General features: G+C 42.3%; 1 protein-coding gene across 1 annotated transcript in view; it reads right to left on the bottom strand.

Moving 5' to 3' along the window:
* Positions 1 to 18,345, bottom strand: part of MCM3AP (minichromosome maintenance complex component 3 associated protein) — a 556,273-nt gene that overhangs the window by 236,918 nt on the left and 301,010 nt on the right. Inside the window, 1 exon segment of the mRNA XM_033944925.1 lies at positions 4,532 to 4,645. Within this exon segment, the coding sequence (XP_033800816.1) occupies positions 4,532 to 4,645 (114 nt within the window).

The following is an 18,345-nucleotide window of genomic DNA, read 5'->3' on the forward strand; positions in this document are numbered from 1 at the left end:
CAGGAAGCCGAAGGACACTAGAAAGAAGGGTGAAAACATGCAGGTCCTGGTGTAGAAGAACACGGAGGGAGGGATAGAATTTTGACACAAGGGATGGTGTGGGGGGGATAGATATACTGGATAGGAGGGTAGTTGGTAAGAGAAAGGGAGAGACGGTGGGCACTGGGGTGGTGGGGAAGGAGGGAGATATGCTGGATGAAAGGGTAGTTGAGAAAAGGAGAGATGGTGGATCTAAGGATGGTGGGGTCCACTGCTGAAGCTGTGGGGATGGAGACGGAAAAAAGGAAAGATGCCAGACCGCTGAAGGAGGGAAAGGAAACGGAAGGGGAAGACAGAGATGGATGGTTATCACAGAGAAAGAAGGAAACGACATATGGGCAAGAGATCCTGACAAACAAATTTATCAGAAGACAACCAGAGCCTGGGACCAACATGATTTGAATAATGACCAGACAACAAAAGGTAGAAAAAATAATTTTATTTGCTGTTTTGTGATTACAATATGTCACATTTGAAATGTGTATCCTGCCTGAGCTGGAGTTAGACAGCAAGCGTGAACTAGGAGAGAGGAAAAGTCTATTTTATTTATTTTGTTTACATCACAGAGCCGGTGTGGGGTTGGAGAGGTTGTAACCCTATACTTCTACTAAGACTAAGGGGCGCATTTAGCGTGTGCTAATCTTTAGCATGTAAGAACATAAGCCCATAAGCCGTGCCTTTGCTGGGTCAGACCTGAGGTCTATCATGCCCAGCAGTCTGCTCACGTGGCGGCCCATCATGACCTGTATACTAGCCCTCTATCTATACCCTTCCATCCCCTTTTCCTTCAGAAAATTGTCCAATCCCTTCTTGAAATCCAATACCGTCCACTCACACGGCGGCCCATCAGGTCCAGGACCTGTATACTAGCCCTCTATCTATACCCTTCTATCCCCTTTTCCTTCAGAAAATTGTCCAATCCCTTCTTGAACTCCAATACCGTACCCTGTCCTATCACTCCCTCTGGAAGTGCATTCCAGGTGTCCACCACCCGTTGGGTGAAGAAGAACTTCTTAGCATTGGTTCTGAATCTGTCTCCTTTTAATTTTTCGGAATGCCCTCTCATTCTTGTAGTTGTCGAAAGTTTGAAGAATCTGTCCCTCTCCACTTTCTCTATGCCCTTCGTGATCTTATAAGTCTCTATCATATCCCCTCTAAGTCTCCGCTTCTCCAGCGAAAAAAGCCTCAGTCTCTCTAATCTTTCAGCGTATGAAAGGTTTTCCATACCTTTTATCCAACGCGTTGCTCTCTTCTGAAACCTCTCAAGTATCACCATATCCTTCTTTAGGTACGGTGACCAATATTTGACACAGTACTCCAGATGCGGGCACACCATCACCCGATACAACGGCAGGATAACTTCTTTCATTCTGCTTGTAATACCCTTCTTGATTATTCCTAGCATTCTATTTGCTTTCTTAGCAGCCGCTGTGCATTGTGCAGATGGCTTCATTGTCATGTCCACTATTACCCCCAAGTCCCTTTCTTGGGAACTCTCACTCAATAACAGCCCTCCCATCGTGTAGCTGTACCTCGGGTTTCTGTTTCCTACGTATAAGACTTTGCATTTCTCTACATTGAACTTCATCTGCCATCTCACCGCCCACTCCCCTAGTTTGTTTAGGTCCCTTTGTAAATCTTCACAGTCCTCTTTAGTCCTAGCCCCACTGAATAGCTTGGTGTCATCTGCGAATTTTATTACTTCGCTCTTCGTCCCCATTTCTAGATCATTTATAAATGCATTGACTAGCAGCGGTCCAAGCACCGACCCCTGCGGAACACCACTCGTGATCTTCCTCCAGTCCGAGTAGTGGCCCTTCACTCTGCTTTCTGCCCTCCAACCAATTCCTGATTCATATGTGTACGTCTCCTTCCACCCCATGGTTCTTTAGTTTCCGAAGTAGGCGTTCATGGGGTACCTTGTCAAAGGCTTTTTGGAAGTCTAAGTATACAATGTTTATGGGGTCCCCTTTGTCCATCCGTTTGTTAATTCTTTCAAAAAAGTGCAATAAGTTCGTCAGGCATGATCTACCCTTGCAGAAGCCATGTTGGCTTGTTTTCATAAGTTTATGCCTCTCTAGATGCTCCTCGATGCTATCTTTTATCAGCGCTTCCGCCATTTTCCCCAGAACCGAGGTCAGACTTACCGGTCTGTAGCTCCCCGAGTCACCTCTCGATCCCTTTTTAAAGGTTAGCTTACCTTAATAAAAGGACCCCTAAGTATCTTATTTAAAAATTTGGCCCATGACTTAGCCTATGTTTAAGATTTTGGCCCCTTATGTGATTGAGTTTGACACCCCTGCTCTAGGGTATTCATATTCAGGGCATCCAGTCTCTCCTCATATATCTTCTGGCGCAAACTTCCTACCATTTTCATCACATTCTTCTGGACCAGTTCAAGTCTTTTTATTAGATATGGTCTCCAAAATTGAACACAATATCCAAGTGGGGCCTTACCATCGACCTGTACAGGGGCATCAACATCTTCTTTCTTCTACTGGTCACGCCTCTCTCTATAAAGCCTAGCATCCTTCTGGCAACAGCCACCGCCTTCTCACACTGTTTCTTTGCCTTTAGATCTTCAGACTCTATCACCCCAAGGTCCCTCTCTCCATCTGTGCATATTAGCCACTCACATCCCATAGAACGGGCTTGATTCACTAACCTTGACGAACGGGTCTGATCCGGGCCGATTCAAGCAGACCCGACCAATTCACAACAGCCCAATATTGTAATGAGGGTGATCGGAGAAACGCCCCCCTCTGCCCGCATGGATCGCAGCTGTAAGAAGGAAATTTAGATTCGTGGTTAAGGGCAGGGAGGTTTGTCGGACCAGGGCTGTTGTCGGTCGGTCGGTCAGGGAAGCGCCACAAAAGTAAGGGGACCTGGTCGACTGTGCTGCACCCGGGACGGGAGAGAAGGAGGGGGGAGAAGGACGCTGAAAGCACTGGGGAAGACAAAGGGGTGTAGAAGGACGCTGAAAGGCCATGGGGAAGACGGGGGGGGGGAAGGACACTGAAAGCATTTGTGGAAGACAGAAGGGGGAGGACGCTGACAGGATATGGGGAAGATGGGGGGGGGGGGAGAAGGACGCTGAAAGGACATGGGGAAAACAAAGGGGTGGAGAAGGACGCTGAAAGGACATGGGGAAGACGGGGGGTGTGGAGAAGGATGCTGAAAGGCCATGGGGAAGACGGGGGGGTGGAGAAGGACGCTTAAAGGCCATGGGGAAGACAGAGAGGAAGAAGGACGCTGAAAGGACATGGGGAAGACAGAGGGGGGAGAAGGACACTGAAAGGACATGGGGAAGACAGAGGGGGGGGAGAAGGACATTGAAAGGACATGGGGAAGACAGAGGGGGGAGAAGGACACTGAAAGGACATGGGGAAGACAGAGGGGGGGAGAAGGACGCTGACAGGACATGGGGGAGAAGGACGCTGAAAGGAAATGGGGAAGAGAGAGTGGGGAGAAGACGCTGGCAGGGAAGAAGACAGAGATGCCAGACTATGGGGGGGAGCGAAGGGAAGAAGATGGGTGCCAGATCAATTTGGAAGGGGGGAGAAAGGGAGAGGCACAGTAACAGAGCAAATGGAAGACGCAGAAGGAAGAGAGGCAGTGGATGGAAGGAACTGAATGAGAACATGAGGAAAGCAGAAACCAGGCAACAAAGGTAGGAAAAGAATTCTATTTCTTTTTGGGGTTTTTTTTTGCTTCAGGATAAAGTAGTATATTAGTTGTGTTGATAAAAATTTATTAACAAAAGAGGCTCTGGTAGAAACCCGTTTACAAAGTATGTATTCTTCCCAATTAATATTTCCAAATTAATAAAGTCTTTTTGCTTATTTGTAAATGGGTTTCTACCAGAGCTTTTAATTCAGTAGCATAATTAAATGAAATAACTATTTCTGAAGTTTATAGGGACGGGTGGGGACGGAGGGGATTCCTCACGGGGACGGAGGGGATTCCTCGCGGGGACGGGTGGGGACGGGTGAGACTTTGGCGGGGACGGGTGGGATTTCTGTCCCCGCGCAACTCTCTACTTTGAGGGTAAAAAAAAAAAAAGCAGTACTCTTCTGCAATCTAAGGCATGAAGTTTTTCCTCTGCCTCAGAGTCATGTGGAGGTGGAAAAAAGGAAGGCAAAGTGATGGTTCACTTACTCTTCTAGCTGACGTGAGACCACCCCCACCCCCAAAAAACAAACCCAACTCAAAACTAAACTAAACTAAACCAGAGCTGGAAATGGAACCTTGGCCTTCTGCTTGGCGATGCAGAGTCTGAGCAGCAGCAGAAGAAATAGGAGCTAAAGTTTGGCTTGGAACTGTAGCCTCTTGCTTGTCAAAGCCTGCAGAACAAGAGACACAAATAGAAACTGAAAGCCTTGTCTCCTGTTTTGCAGGATGAAGATTAAACTAAAACCAATTTACTTCCATTATTGATTGCAGCAGAATGCAGAAAATTTGAGGGGCTAATCCACAGTGAAGAGTTACATACTTCAATTCTTTCATTGATGTTGCTTTCACATTTTCTCCCAGCACTTCTTCTGTTAATTCAGTGCAAAGCACCAGACTGAGCTCTGTGATCATTAACGACCTCTCTTTTCTCAATCTATGAGCAAGAAAAGAATATCACACATGTTAAACACAATAAAATGATCAAGGTCCCTAATCTGTCACTATACATAGATTTATACAGAATTTGCTCACTGTTACATAAATTACTCACCATAACATGTTCATATTGAATTGAATCATTATTAAATATCTAAGTAAAGAGTGATCAAAATATTACAATTTCATACAAAAGTCAGTGCTCATGCTCCCTCTACATATTTAAAAGAGCCATTAATGCAGATCAGTGATGACAACTTTATGGAATACAAAAAAAATCAAAAGATTAGAAGGACTGGAGGTTTATACTGAGTAACTACTATTCCAATTACATTCATAGTAACATAGTAAAAGACGGCAGATATTTCCAGTAATTAAAGAGATTTACCCCTTAAAGCGCCTCAGTTGTCACAGGGATATACATTCCAATGTGGCAGTAAAATAAACCTTAAACTGTTACCTCTATTTTGTAACATCCATTACAGGCATAAAAAAAACCCTTCAAATCAGTAGTCCTCAGTGCAGTAAAACAGTAACTTGTATTACTGAGCAATACCAATACTTACAAGATAAAAATTATGCTTATCTGAAGCCAGTCTATGATCTCCCTTATACTTTAAGGAACAATCATCTTTATTAGAAAAGCAAAACAGAAACCATAACCACCAAGAGCTATTACGTTAACACCCTCCAAATATCCACTGCCTCTAAGGCCTCACACATTAAAGACATCACCTTGATCCCATTCCCCGAGGTAGAATGAGGATTGTATGACTTATCCATTTCAGGATCCACTACACAGTTACAATCTCCCCCGATGATCAAGTGTGAGGAGTCCATCATGCCCTGCACCTGGACTATAATATATCTACCCTGGGGGTCTACACCGTTTGGTTATTCTGCATTGCTAGACTATTATGGAAGAGAATCACCACCCCTGCTTTTTTCCCCACTGCTGGTGCCTCAATAATGTCCCCCACCCACTAAGTACATAGTTTCCTATGCTCCTCCCCCGACAAATGTGTCTCTTGCAATAGGGCAATATCAACTTGCTGCTTTTTCATGGCATGGAGCAATTTACAACGCTTTATGGGAGAGGACACCCCCACACCACATACACACACATTCCATGTCATGATTTTAATCATGGAGTCCCGCTATCATAGTCACCAAAGAGAAATAGACATACCTGGAGGGAGCTGCCCCAGTCCGCACCTTCCTCCCTCCCATGGATGATCCAGGAGCCCCACCAACATGCAAGCCCAAACTGCCACCCCACAGACTAACACACCTAAATGAAATACAATTGATTGCATGTACCCCCTGACCCCCACCCCCACCCTAAATCTCTCTTCACTCCACCCCTCCCTCTCCTTGATCTACTACTTAGAATCTTCTTACCCAATGCCTACTCTCACCCCCTCCCCAACACCCAATGAAACAGATTAGCATCTTTAGGTTGCCCACCATTCAAACCCCAAGTGCTGAATTGGATGAGCAAACAGCCACAAGAGCATTCAGTTACAAACCATAAGAATTCAGACCTAAGAAATTACCCCAACCCCTCTGTGACCCCTTCAAATCCGGGTGTAATTTTAATATGTTCTAATGTTGCCAAATTGCTTTCCTAATTTGTAATGCTTGTTTAGAATATGGCATAACACAAACCATGCTCTTATCTTTATTCTCTGACTGAATGAGTAAGCATTCTCTGTTGACATTAGTAGCTCATTTAATGGCTTTATTAATAATTCTTTTTGGATAGCTGTGTTGCTCAAATCTGGTTATCATTTGATTTGAATGTTGTACAAAATCTCCTTGAGATACACATAACAGTTTTGCTCTTAAAAATTAACTGACCAGAACACTTTCCCAAAGACTCTTTGGATAGTAATTATTACAGTGTAAAATTGTGTTCCGGTCCGTTTCTTTCCGGTAAACAGAAGTTGCTATTTTATTCCGATTCTTAAATATTTTAATATCCAAAAAATTAATTGCTTCTCTTGAAATAGTCAATTCAAACAAAATGTTTTTAATCACAATTATTCAAATATGACCGAAACATTTGCAATTCATCATTTCTGACCATATTAGAAAAACGTTGTCTATAAAATGTTTCCACATTGTTATAGATTGATTGTATTCTGTATTTTGTAAATATCATTACTCAAATTGAATCATATATAAGCACACTATTGACGGTGCTACTGTGGCCCCCATGGCCACCCCCTTTGTTTGGAGATAGAATTGATTCCTAAATACAAAATAATTACAATCAATGATTAATTTTAATATCTCCTTCAGAAAGTTCGTATGTTATGCCACCTGCAATTTGTCCAATTTTTCCCCTATTAATTCTTTTGCTTGAGTCAGTGTGATATTTGTATAAAGTGCTCTAACATCAAGAGTAACTAAAATACATGAATCTGAGATTGATCTAACAGTTGAATTAAATGTCTTGAATCTCTAATGTAGGATAATAATTGTTGAACCAAAGGTTGAAGATAGAAGTCCAAAAATTGTGATAAAGGCTAAAAAATTGATCCTTGACTTGAAACTATGGGATGATCCGGAGGTAAAGTGAGGGATTTGTGGATTTTAGGGATGACATATTATTGGTACTTTAGGGTATTCTACATACAGGTAACCATATTCTTTGTGCGAAATCACCCCTTCTGTTGGAGCCCTTCCCAAAAGCTGCATAACAGCTTTCTTATATGCCGCTGTTGGATCTTGGCTCAAAGTTGATAAAAGGTATTATCTGATAATTGTCGCCATGCTTCTTGGTCATAAGCATTTCTATCTAATACTACAACCCCCTTCCCTTGTCCACCTGGGTGATCACAATTGACTGATCTGCTTTTAATGCATTCAAAGCCTGCTGCTGATCTTTAGTTATGTGCTTCCATCATTGTTTTCAATTTCAATTAAATTTTGTAAAACCAACCGCTGAAAGGAATCAATCATAGGATCTAATGAGCCCGGAGGAATCCAATGAGACTTAACCTTATAATTTGTAAGAAAATTACTGGTTTCATTAATCTGCTCTTTATTTGTTTTACCATTGAAAAACACATTTAATCTCAACTTTCGAAAAACTTGCACAAATATGAACGTGTCAAAAGAGTCATATAAGGAAAATGGGGCAAATTAAAGACCCAGCTTTGCTTGCATAAGAAATTTTGATGATAAATTAAATACATTAATCAAGTTCGTGTTTGCTTGTGTGTTTCGTATTTGTATAGCACTGTTTGTTGTCTTTTCTGGAAGCCTTAAAAAAACATCCGATTGTTTATTACTTGTATTGGTATCATTAGATGAGATGGATTGAGAATTATCTACTGATGAAGCACTGGCTGAATTTATATGTATTACTCTTTTCCCACTGCTAAAATTTCTACGGGATTTATGGTTTTTACTCATCCAAGGATATACATTATCCTTTTGTATAATCAAATTCATCCCTTTTGAATTTAGCAATTTTCTTACATTGCTCTTGAGGGGTGGGAGACTCAAGAGCAGTGTAAGGAAATTCTACTTTACGGAGAGGGTGGTGGATGCCTGGAATGCACTCCAAAGAGAGGTGGTGGAGAGGAAAATGGCGACAGAGTTCAAAAAAGCGAGGGATGAACACAGAAGATCTAGAATCAGCAAATAATAGTAAATATTGAAGAACTAAGGCCAGTACTGGGCAGACTTGCATGGTCTGTATCTGTATATCAAGTTTCAAGTTTATTGTAGTTTTGATTTAAATGCAATATCAAGTATTTTCAATGCGTATAACAATAATAAAAATTTTGGGGGACAAATAAAATCATTTGAGACAATAAACATACAAACCTATCCATAGTTAATTAAAGATACATAAGGAATATCAGGAAAAACTACATTTGTTTTAAAAGAAAAAAAATGAAAATAAAAAAACTTTTAGGAAAGGAACAACATAAGGAAGGGTATTAAACATAATTTTAATGAAATTTGGTTTGGAAAAAATGTTTTAAAAAAGGCTTAATCTAGAAGTAAATAGGAAAATCAAAAAGATTATCTGATCTAAGATTCATATGCATCTTTATAAAGAGAACTTTTTAGTTTGCTTTTAAATTTTTCTAAGGAGGTTTCAGTGCGCAGAAAAATTGGAAGTTTATTTCAAAGCTGGGGTCCCAAGATAGAGAAAGTTGTAGTTCTTCTAGTGCCAATTATTTTCAATGATGGAATGGTCAACAAGTATTGATATGCTGATCTAAGGGATCTAGCTGGGGAATATGGTATTATATATAGATAAAAGAATATTGGAGTATTAGTTTTCTGAATTTTAAATGTTAGTAACGCGATTTTATATGTTATTCAGTGTGAGATCAGCAGCCAATGTGCTTCTTTTAAAAGTGGAGTGACATGATCATATTTTTTGGAGTTAGTAATAATTTTTATTGCTGTGTTTTGTATGATTTGTAACCTTCGTATTTCTTTCTGAGTTATGCCTTGATATAATGTATTGCAGTAATCCAGCCTGGAGATTATCAAAGAGTGTATTAAGACATTAAGAGCTTTAGGTTCTAAAATTTTAGCTAAAGATCTGAGGGGACGTTTGATGTAGGATGGGCTGGGGAGGGCTTCAATGTCTGGGAGGGTATAAATGGACTAGGGTGAGCTTTGATGGAGACTTCAGTAGTTGGAACCTAAGAACAGTACTGCTTTGGATTCTTGCCCAGAAATAGCTAAGAAGAAGGAGGAAAAAAAAAACCAACAAATTTTTAGATTTAATCAGGTTGGGCAGACTAGATGGACTATTTGGGTCCTAATCTGCCATCATCTACTATGATACTAATATCCTGTTTACATTTATCCATACTTGCTTATGATTTTGTAATTGTTGTTCAAACTCATCTGTCGGGATAAATTGTTTAAGTTCTTCAATTTTATTATGTAATTCCATTTTAGAATCTCTAATTTTCTTTACTAATATACCAATTGTTAGTAACATTAAATCCAATGAACATCTCGAGATAACCTCATTCCATCTCTACATATATATCACTTCATCTAAAAATCCAGGTTCCATATTTACCCTTAAACCTCTTGATATAGTTTGTAAGTGACAACATTCCACTAGAGCAGCTGAATGCAATTCAGATCTAATAACAGGAAAAAATACTTGCGGTTTGTTTTGGGGGAAGAGTGTGTGCTGGGGAAGCTGTGAACTATTGTACATTGATTTAGGTAAAGGGGGGGGGGGTACTGGGGAAGGGGCCCAGAGAGCAATCTTGCTTCCCTTTGGGGGGAGGATAGGTGTGATTTCTTGGATACAGGAAACGATCTTGCTTTGCTTTAGGGGGAGGGGTGTGATTGGTTGAGGACAGGTAGCGATCTTGGACAGGGGGAGCAGGGAAGGGAGAAGAGGTACTTCTGGACAGGGGAGAGTTAAAAGTAAGGGAGAAAGGCTACTGTTGGACAGGGGGAACAGGGAAGGGGTGCTGCTGGGCAGGGGGGGAGCTAAAAGGGAGAAGGGCTACTGCTGGACAGGGGGAGCAGGGAAGAGGTGCTGCTGGACAGGGGGAGGTAAAAGGAAGGGAGAAGGGCTACTGCTGGACAGGGGGGAATCAGTGAAGGGGTGTTGCTGGAAAGGGGGGGAGGTAAAATGAAGGGAGAATGGCTACTGCTGGACAGGGGGAGCAGGGAAGGAATGCTGCTAGACATGGGGGAGACACAGAAAGAAAGACAGACAGACAGGGGGCCAGGGAGAAAGAAAGAAAGAAATGCCTAAGTCTACACATCTATTCTAGCACCCATTAATGTAACGGGCTAAAAAACTAGTAAATATAACATAATAAAATGAGCACAACTTTTATTTTTATAACATGGGACATATTTTAAAAAGAGAGAAAGTTTGAATAGTACACTAAGGCCTAGATTCTCTAAATGGAGCCAGTAGGTGCCCAAGCTCAGTTAAAAAAAAAAAAAATCATCATTTAAACGTTTTAACTGAGTTTCATGGCACCTACCAGCGCCTAAAAAATTAGTGCTGGAATCAAGCTTCTGTAGGCACTTTAGGTTGCCTAATGTCATTATAGGCATGGCTAAAGCCGGAAGTCATCCTCGTCACTCTTTAATATTTATGATAAATATATAAATACAACAACACCATAGCAAATGGGAGTTATCTCTGGTACATAAGCTGATTTCATATGCGTAGCGCAACGGGATATCAGATATGACCTACGAGTATTAGCACTCTTCGGTTTGTATTTATGTCATTTCCTCATTCATCCCTGCGTAATGCATTTTTGTATATGTTTTATATATAATGCTTTTTTTGTGATTTTCTTATTCTTTTATACTTAATTAAATAATTTAAATAGTTTAAATGAACTTAGCTTCATAGCGAACATGCTTCAACTTTAGAATGAAGCTCCCCAGTGCCAACGCGTTTCGCACATCTTTATCAAGGCTGGGGATCTCAAAGATTTACAAACACTACTTATCAAGCCACTACTTGTCTTTTCCTGAATGCCGCTGGCTTGACAAGTAGTGTTTGTAAATCTTTGAGATCCCCAGCCTTGATAAAGATGTGCGAAACGCGTTGGCACTGGGGAGCTTCATTCTAAAGTTGAAGCATGTTCACTATGAAGCTAAGTTCATTTAAACTATTTAAATTATTTAATTAAGTATAAAAGAATAAGAAAATCACAAAAAAAGCATCATATATAAAACATATACAAAAATGCATTACGCAGGGATGAATGAGGAAATGACATAAATACAAACCGAAGAGTGCTAATACTCGTAGGTCATATCTGATATCCCGTTGCGCTACGCATATGAAATCAGCTTATGTACCAGAGATAACTCCCATTTGCTATGGTAAAGCCAGAAGTGGCATTAGGCAGCCTAAAGGACCTACAGAAGTATGATTCACATTAAAGGTATGTGCCAGAAATGTACGTATGGAAAACCCTGGCCTACATTTCCAGCACCTACCTTTACTGGAGGCGTGATTCTGTAACTGGCACCTTCATGTGACTGACATACGATCGGCAGCCACTTTTAAGGCAGCCACCAATAATAGTGCTGGTTAGAGAATCCAGGCCTAAGTAAATAAATGCATACTGGGAGAAACTGACTCCAAAACTTAATTTATTCACAAAATTGGCCTTTGTTGTACTGTGTGATGCATCTTGTAACAAATTATATGCCACAGAATAAAACAAAAAATTAAGCATTAAAATATTTTAATGACCCTGAAAACCTTTCAGAACCCAATTCTGCCTCTTTCAACTTTCTGCAACTTTCATAAACTAAACTAAACCTTAAGCTTATATACCGCATCTTCTCTATAAGTATAGAGCTCAACACAGTTTACAAAAAGTTAAAAAAGGGAATACAGTGGGAGTTGGTGGTAGGGGGAAGCAGAAATTTACATTTTTGAAAATAGCCAAATTTTCAGGTACATATCCATTAGCAAATTTTTTTTAACTTTTTAAATTTCAATCATTTTTATTGAGCATAAAAGAATAATACAAAAAGAATAGAAATGAAAACAACAAATAGGCTCAAACAATTTTCAATTTTAACTACCAATCCTTACCCCACCAACCAAATTCCCACAACCCATCCTGCCACTAACCCAATTTCCAGAACAAATGAATGTAAAAGTGCAAACATTATAATGATGTCAATGCATAATATATCAACAAAACACACATTACAATAATATAATCATTATAAATGTAAACATTATAACAATACAATATTAAAATATAATCAACTCCCTCCCCTCTCCCAGAACTGCTAAAAATCAATAATGATCCATCAAAACACGACTTCTTGCTGTTAGAGATAACGTGTTTAAAAAAGGTTGCCAAAGAATGAACAACACTCATTCCTTCTTGTTCCCATTCAGAAAGAGACATACTTTCCATTATTAAAAGATGAAGCATATGAGAACGCCAATGACTATAAATAGGATATAATGGTTTAATCCAAAGAGAAAGAATGAACTTCAAATCTGAAAGTATGGCTCTTTTTAGAAAACCCTTAAGTCCTCAAGGAATAGGATGCTTCAAATCAAATAACCAAAATAAGCTATAACAGTTAAAATACCATTTAGTATTCCACATTACTCCAACTCTAAAAAAAATTGTACACTAAAATTTATGCACCCAAGGACAGAACCAGAAATTAGCTTTAAGGTGACCACATTTGAGGCAAGAACCTTCAGAGACGAGTGTTGCACAATAGGCATGCGAAGGTGCTATATATAAACGACATAAAAATTTATATCCCATTTAAATATGATATATCAGGTATAATAATTTTAAGAAATGATATATATTGGGACCATGTAATGTGATTTGTAGCTCCTCACTCCAAGCCAGGGCCATCCTGGAATAATCCAGTGATGATGAAAAATCCATAAGAGAGAGTCTGAAATATTTCAATGGTACTATCAGCTGAGCTTCTAACCAAAATACTTCTGATAAAAGCTCATATACCTTAATAAGTAAATTGGAAGTTGGCAAAGAATTCACATAATTTTTGAGTTGCATATAAGAAAATATATCTAAATTAATCCAGCCATAAGTAGTACGCAACTGAGAGAGGACTGGTAAAGTACCATCATCATTAAGGAGCTGATACAAATAAAAAATAGGGCCTCTCCTTACCATTTGAAATCTAATTGATGTCATACCAGGATGAAAAGACCCACTGCCACAAATAGGTAACAAAGGAGTAGAGCAAAAGTCCAGATGCATCTGACCACAAACCTGTCTCCATGTGGATCTTAATGGAGCAATAAAAAAATAATATGGGTTTCCCAGAACAGTAACCACTACACGAGAAGTATGAAGGAGGTAACTAAAATGATATGGTTTCCAAAATTGTATTTCTACTTTAGTCCATGAAAAATAAGATGTGGACAGAAACCAATCATGGATATGATGCATATGACAAGCCTCTACAAAATGTCGCAGGTGTAACATGCCTAAACCTCCCTTATCAATTGATAAAACCACTGTATTAAGAGGAAGATGAGAACGACCTCTTTTCCAAAGAAATCCATGGATCAATTTATTCAATTGTAATTCTATCTTTCGGGAAAGGGACAGAGGTAACATCTGATAAACATATAAACATTGAGGTAACACAATCATAGTGCAATATGACCCATTAAAGAAATAGAAAAATGGCGCAAAGTTAAGAGATGAGTTTTAGTCCTATCCAATAAAGGTTGTATATTAAGGTCATGAAGCTGAGAAATATCTTATGGTATTATAATTCCCAGGTAAACAACTTTCCCAGATACCCAAGAAGAAAAGTACCAGGCCAAAGAATGGGTAGACCAGAGTGAAAAGGAAGAGCCACAGATTTACGATAGATCAACATAAATCCTAAATGAAACCCAAATTCAGTCAAAGCATCAAGCAGATGTGATAAGGAACATACTGGATTAGTTAAAATAACCATCAAGTCATCTGTAAACGTTAAAACTTTTAATTCGTGACCCATGATAGAAAGACCAACTATATGAACATCTTTCTTCAAAGTTCGTAATAGAGGTTCCAAGTAGAGAAGAAGCCGCGTGGAGGAGGCGAGAGCAGGCGGCGGCTGAGGCAGAAGTAGGGGTAGCTGCGGGGTGAAGGGAGTTGTTGCCAGTGGGAGTAGAGCCCGGAGGAAGCAGGGACTGGTGGTGGCGAGGAGCGGGTAGCGAGAGTAAGCTCCGCCCACCCGCACCGCGTCACCAGCACCTGGACTCCCCCTTAACAGGAAGGTGCCGCGGCGCGAGGGTCACAGAAGCCGCGTGGAGGAGGCGAGAGCAGGCGGCGGCTGAGGCAGAAGGGGAGGTAGCTGCGGGGCGAAGGGAGTTGTTGCCAGTGGGAGTAGAGCCCGGAGGAGGCAGGAGGAAGCAGGGACTGGTGGTGGCGAGAAGTGGGTAGCGAGAATAAGCTCCGCCCACCCGCACCACGTCACCAACGTCATCAGCGCCCGGACTCCCCCTTAAAAGGGGGGGAGCCAACGGAGTGCAGCCGTTCGGCGCGCGGTGAAGGCGATTGGCAAAGGCGCTCGCCTTAGCGAGAGCTGCCTTTGCGAAGGAGCCTTGAGAAGGAGCCAAGAGACCAGGCCACCCAGCAGACTAAACTATAAAGTAAGTCACCAGTACTTCTCTCTTCTCAAATTCTTTCTTTCTTTTTCTCTTCACAGCAGGGACCACCTTTGCACACCTCACACCAAGAGACTAGAAAAAGAAATGGAAGCAGCAGGAACACTGAGAAGCTTTCCGGTGTACTGCACGGAGTGTCATATGTATGACTACCTCCCCTCGGGGAGGCAGCATACATATGCGGTCGGTGTCAGGAACTGGAAAGCCTGAAGAAGGAGGTCGACAGACTGCAGGACAGGGTCCAGGAGCTGGAGGGACTCCGCATCTCGGAAGAACCGTGCTAGGCAACTGAGGACCCCACAAGAGAGCCACATTGAGAAGCAAGTACGGGAGCTCGAGAGATTCATTGAGGAGGCCTACAGGAGAGTGGAGAAGCAGGATCATCAACAGTGCAGACAGGAACCAGCAGATGGAGGACAGGAGCCACCAGACAACAGGGGAGGTGCACCATACGTAAGCATCGAGCAGACAGAGGAGGCAAGGATTCATCAGAACCCCGAGGGAGAAGCATCGAGCCACACCAAGGATACAGACTTGAGACCAAAAAGGAAGCTGAGGAAGGGGAAATCTACTATCGTAGTGGGAGACTCAATCCTGAGAGAAGTGGACAGTCACATAGCAGGAGGGAGAGAGGACCGGCTGGTGACATGCCTCCTAGGGGCAAGGACGAAGGACATCACTGACAGAATCGAGAGGATCATGGAAGGAGCTGAGACAGAGGAGACAGCGGTGATAATCCACGTTGGAACAAACGACATCAACAGCAGAAATTACAGCAGTACTACACTAACTGAACATTTCAAGATCCTGGGAAAGAAACTGAAGCTGAGGACGCAGATGATAGCATTCTCAGAGATCCTGCCAGTACCGAGGGCAGATGTGAAGAGGCAGACTGAGCTACAAGCAATGAACGCACGGCTGAGGAGATGGTGTGAAGAGGAAGGCTTCCACTTGGTGAAGAACTGGACGACTCTTTGGGGGAAGAACAAGCTCTACAGGAGGGACGGACTACACCTGAGCACGGCAGGAACGAGACTGCTGTCGAACAATGTCAAGAAAGAAATAGAGAAGGCTTTAAACTAAGAAGAAGAGGAAAGCCGAAAATCGACCGGACGTCGACGTTTCGGACAACAGTATCCAATAATAATAATAACTTTATATTTTCTATACCGCCATAATCTTGCGACATCTAGGCGGTTCACAGTGAAGAGAACTGTACAATCAGCGAATTACAGTGTACAAATAGGGAAAGATGTCACTGAGCAGTCAGTGATTATAGAGTACAGAATAGTAAGAATTATAATATTTGTATTTTACAATATACAGTGGTACCTTGGATTACGAGCATAATCCATTCCAGGAGCATGCTCGTAATCCAAAATGCTCGCTTTGATATGTTCCCACCCCCGATAACTGGCATCGCTCCCCCCCCCTGCTCGCAAAGGCCCCCTTGCTCCAACCGGCACCCCCCCCCCCCGCGCGAACCGCCCCCCCCCCCCGCCAGTACAACTTAAATTTACCCACCTCCCCGTCTAGCACCAGCACCGGCACCGGAACCGGAACGCAGGCACAGCTCATGTCCCTAGAAGATCTTCTGGCTTCCTTCTTCGGGTCATAGACAAAGCGCGCCTTTGTCCCAGCACGCTTTTGACCTGACACCTCCGCCTTCTGCCTGCCTCCCTGCCTTGAGCATGCATCGCGCTTTGTCTATGACCCGAAGCAGGAAGATCTTCTAGGCAAACGAGCTGTGCCTGCGTTCCGGTGCCGGTGCTAGACGGGGAGGTGGGTAAATTAAAGTTGTACTGGCGGGGGGGGGGGGGCAGTTCACGCGGTGGGGGGTGCCGGTTGGAGCGAGGGGGCCTTTGCGAGTGGGGGGGAGCGATGCCGGTTATCGGGGGGGGGGGGGGGTGCTCGCAAATCGAGTCAACACTCGGTTTGCGACTCAAAAGTTTGCTGAGTGTTTTGCTCATCTTGCAAAACACACGCAAACAGGGTTACTCGCAAACCGAGGTTTGACTGTAATATTAACATGTTACAGTGAAGGGGGCTGGATAGCCAGCGAATTTCAGAATACAGTTGGTGAGGAAGTCACTGAACGTTCAGTGAATACAGGTACAATTAGAAAGAATATGCAGTATCAACATGATGAAGATGCTGAGTGGGAACAATGCTGGGAAGAAACAAATAACATCACACAGGGGTCCAAGGGTCAAATGGAACTAGAGAACAAAAAGAAGAGCATACAACAGGAGTTAGGGGAACAGGCGAAATTGAGGAAACAGGCTGAGGACGAAAAAGACGAAATACTGGGAGAGGAAGAACAAAACGGAATTCAGGAGCTGGAAGCCCACAAGGGGGACGGCAAGAGGAAAAATATACAAGACAGAACAGCGAGGAAGGGAAAAAATCAGACTTAAACTGCTTATTCGCAAATGCAAGGAGTCTAAGGGCCAAAACGGGAGAACTGGAAATCACAGCCAAAAATGAGGACCTGGACATTATAGGAATTACAGAAACATGGTGGACTGAGGACAACAAATGGGACGTAGTATTGCCCGGGTACAATCTCTATAGGAGAGACAGGACCCACAAGAAGGGTGGAGGAATAGCACTCTACATAAAAAACACCATTCACTCGACCAGATTGGATACGGCAGCAAGGGCGGAAGAACTGGAATCATTATGGGTTAAATTACCAGGAAGAAATGGAGCTGACATAAAATTGGGACTGTACTATCGCCCACCTGGACAAACGGAAGCAAACGACAAAGAACTTACATAGTAACATAGTAGATGACGGCAGATAAAGACCCGAATGGTCCATCCAGTCTGCCCAACCTGATTCAATTAAAAAATTTTTTTTTTTTTTTTTTTTTTTTCTTCTTCTTAGCTATTTCTGGGCGAGAATCCAAAGCTTTACCCAGTACTGTGCTTGGGTTCCAACTGCCGAAATCTCAGTTAAGACTTACTCCAGCCCATCTTCACCCTCCCGGCCATTGAAGCCCTCCCCTGCCCATCCTCCTCCAAACGGCCATACACAGACACAGACCGTACAAGTCTGCCCAGTAACTGGCCTAGTTCAATCTTTAATATTATTTTCTGATTCTAAATCTTCTGTGTTCATCCCACGCTTCTTTGAACTCAGTCACAGTTTTACTCTCCACCACCTCTCTCGGGAGCGCATTCCAGGCATCCACCACCCTCTCCGTAAAGTAGAATCTCCTAACATTGCCCCTGAATCTACCACCCCTCAACCTCAAATTATGTCCTCTGGTTTTACCATTTTCCTTTCTCTGGAAAAGATTTTGTTCTACGTTAATACCCTTTAAGTATTTGAACGTCTGAATCATATCTCCCCTGCCTCTCCTTTCCTCTAGGGTATACATATTCAGGGCTTCCAGTCTCTCCTCATACGTCTTCTGGCGCAAGCCTCCTATCATTTTCGTCGCCCTCCTCTGGACCGCCTCAAGTCTTCTTACGTCTTTCGCCAGATACGGTCTCCAAAACTGAACACAATACTCCAAGTGGGGCCTCACCAATGA

This window comes from Geotrypetes seraphini, chromosome 5 (assembly GCF_902459505.1).
Source record: "Geotrypetes seraphini chromosome 5, aGeoSer1.1, whole genome shotgun sequence".
Classification (NCBI taxonomy): Eukaryota; Metazoa; Chordata; class Amphibia; order Gymnophiona; family Dermophiidae; genus Geotrypetes; species Geotrypetes seraphini.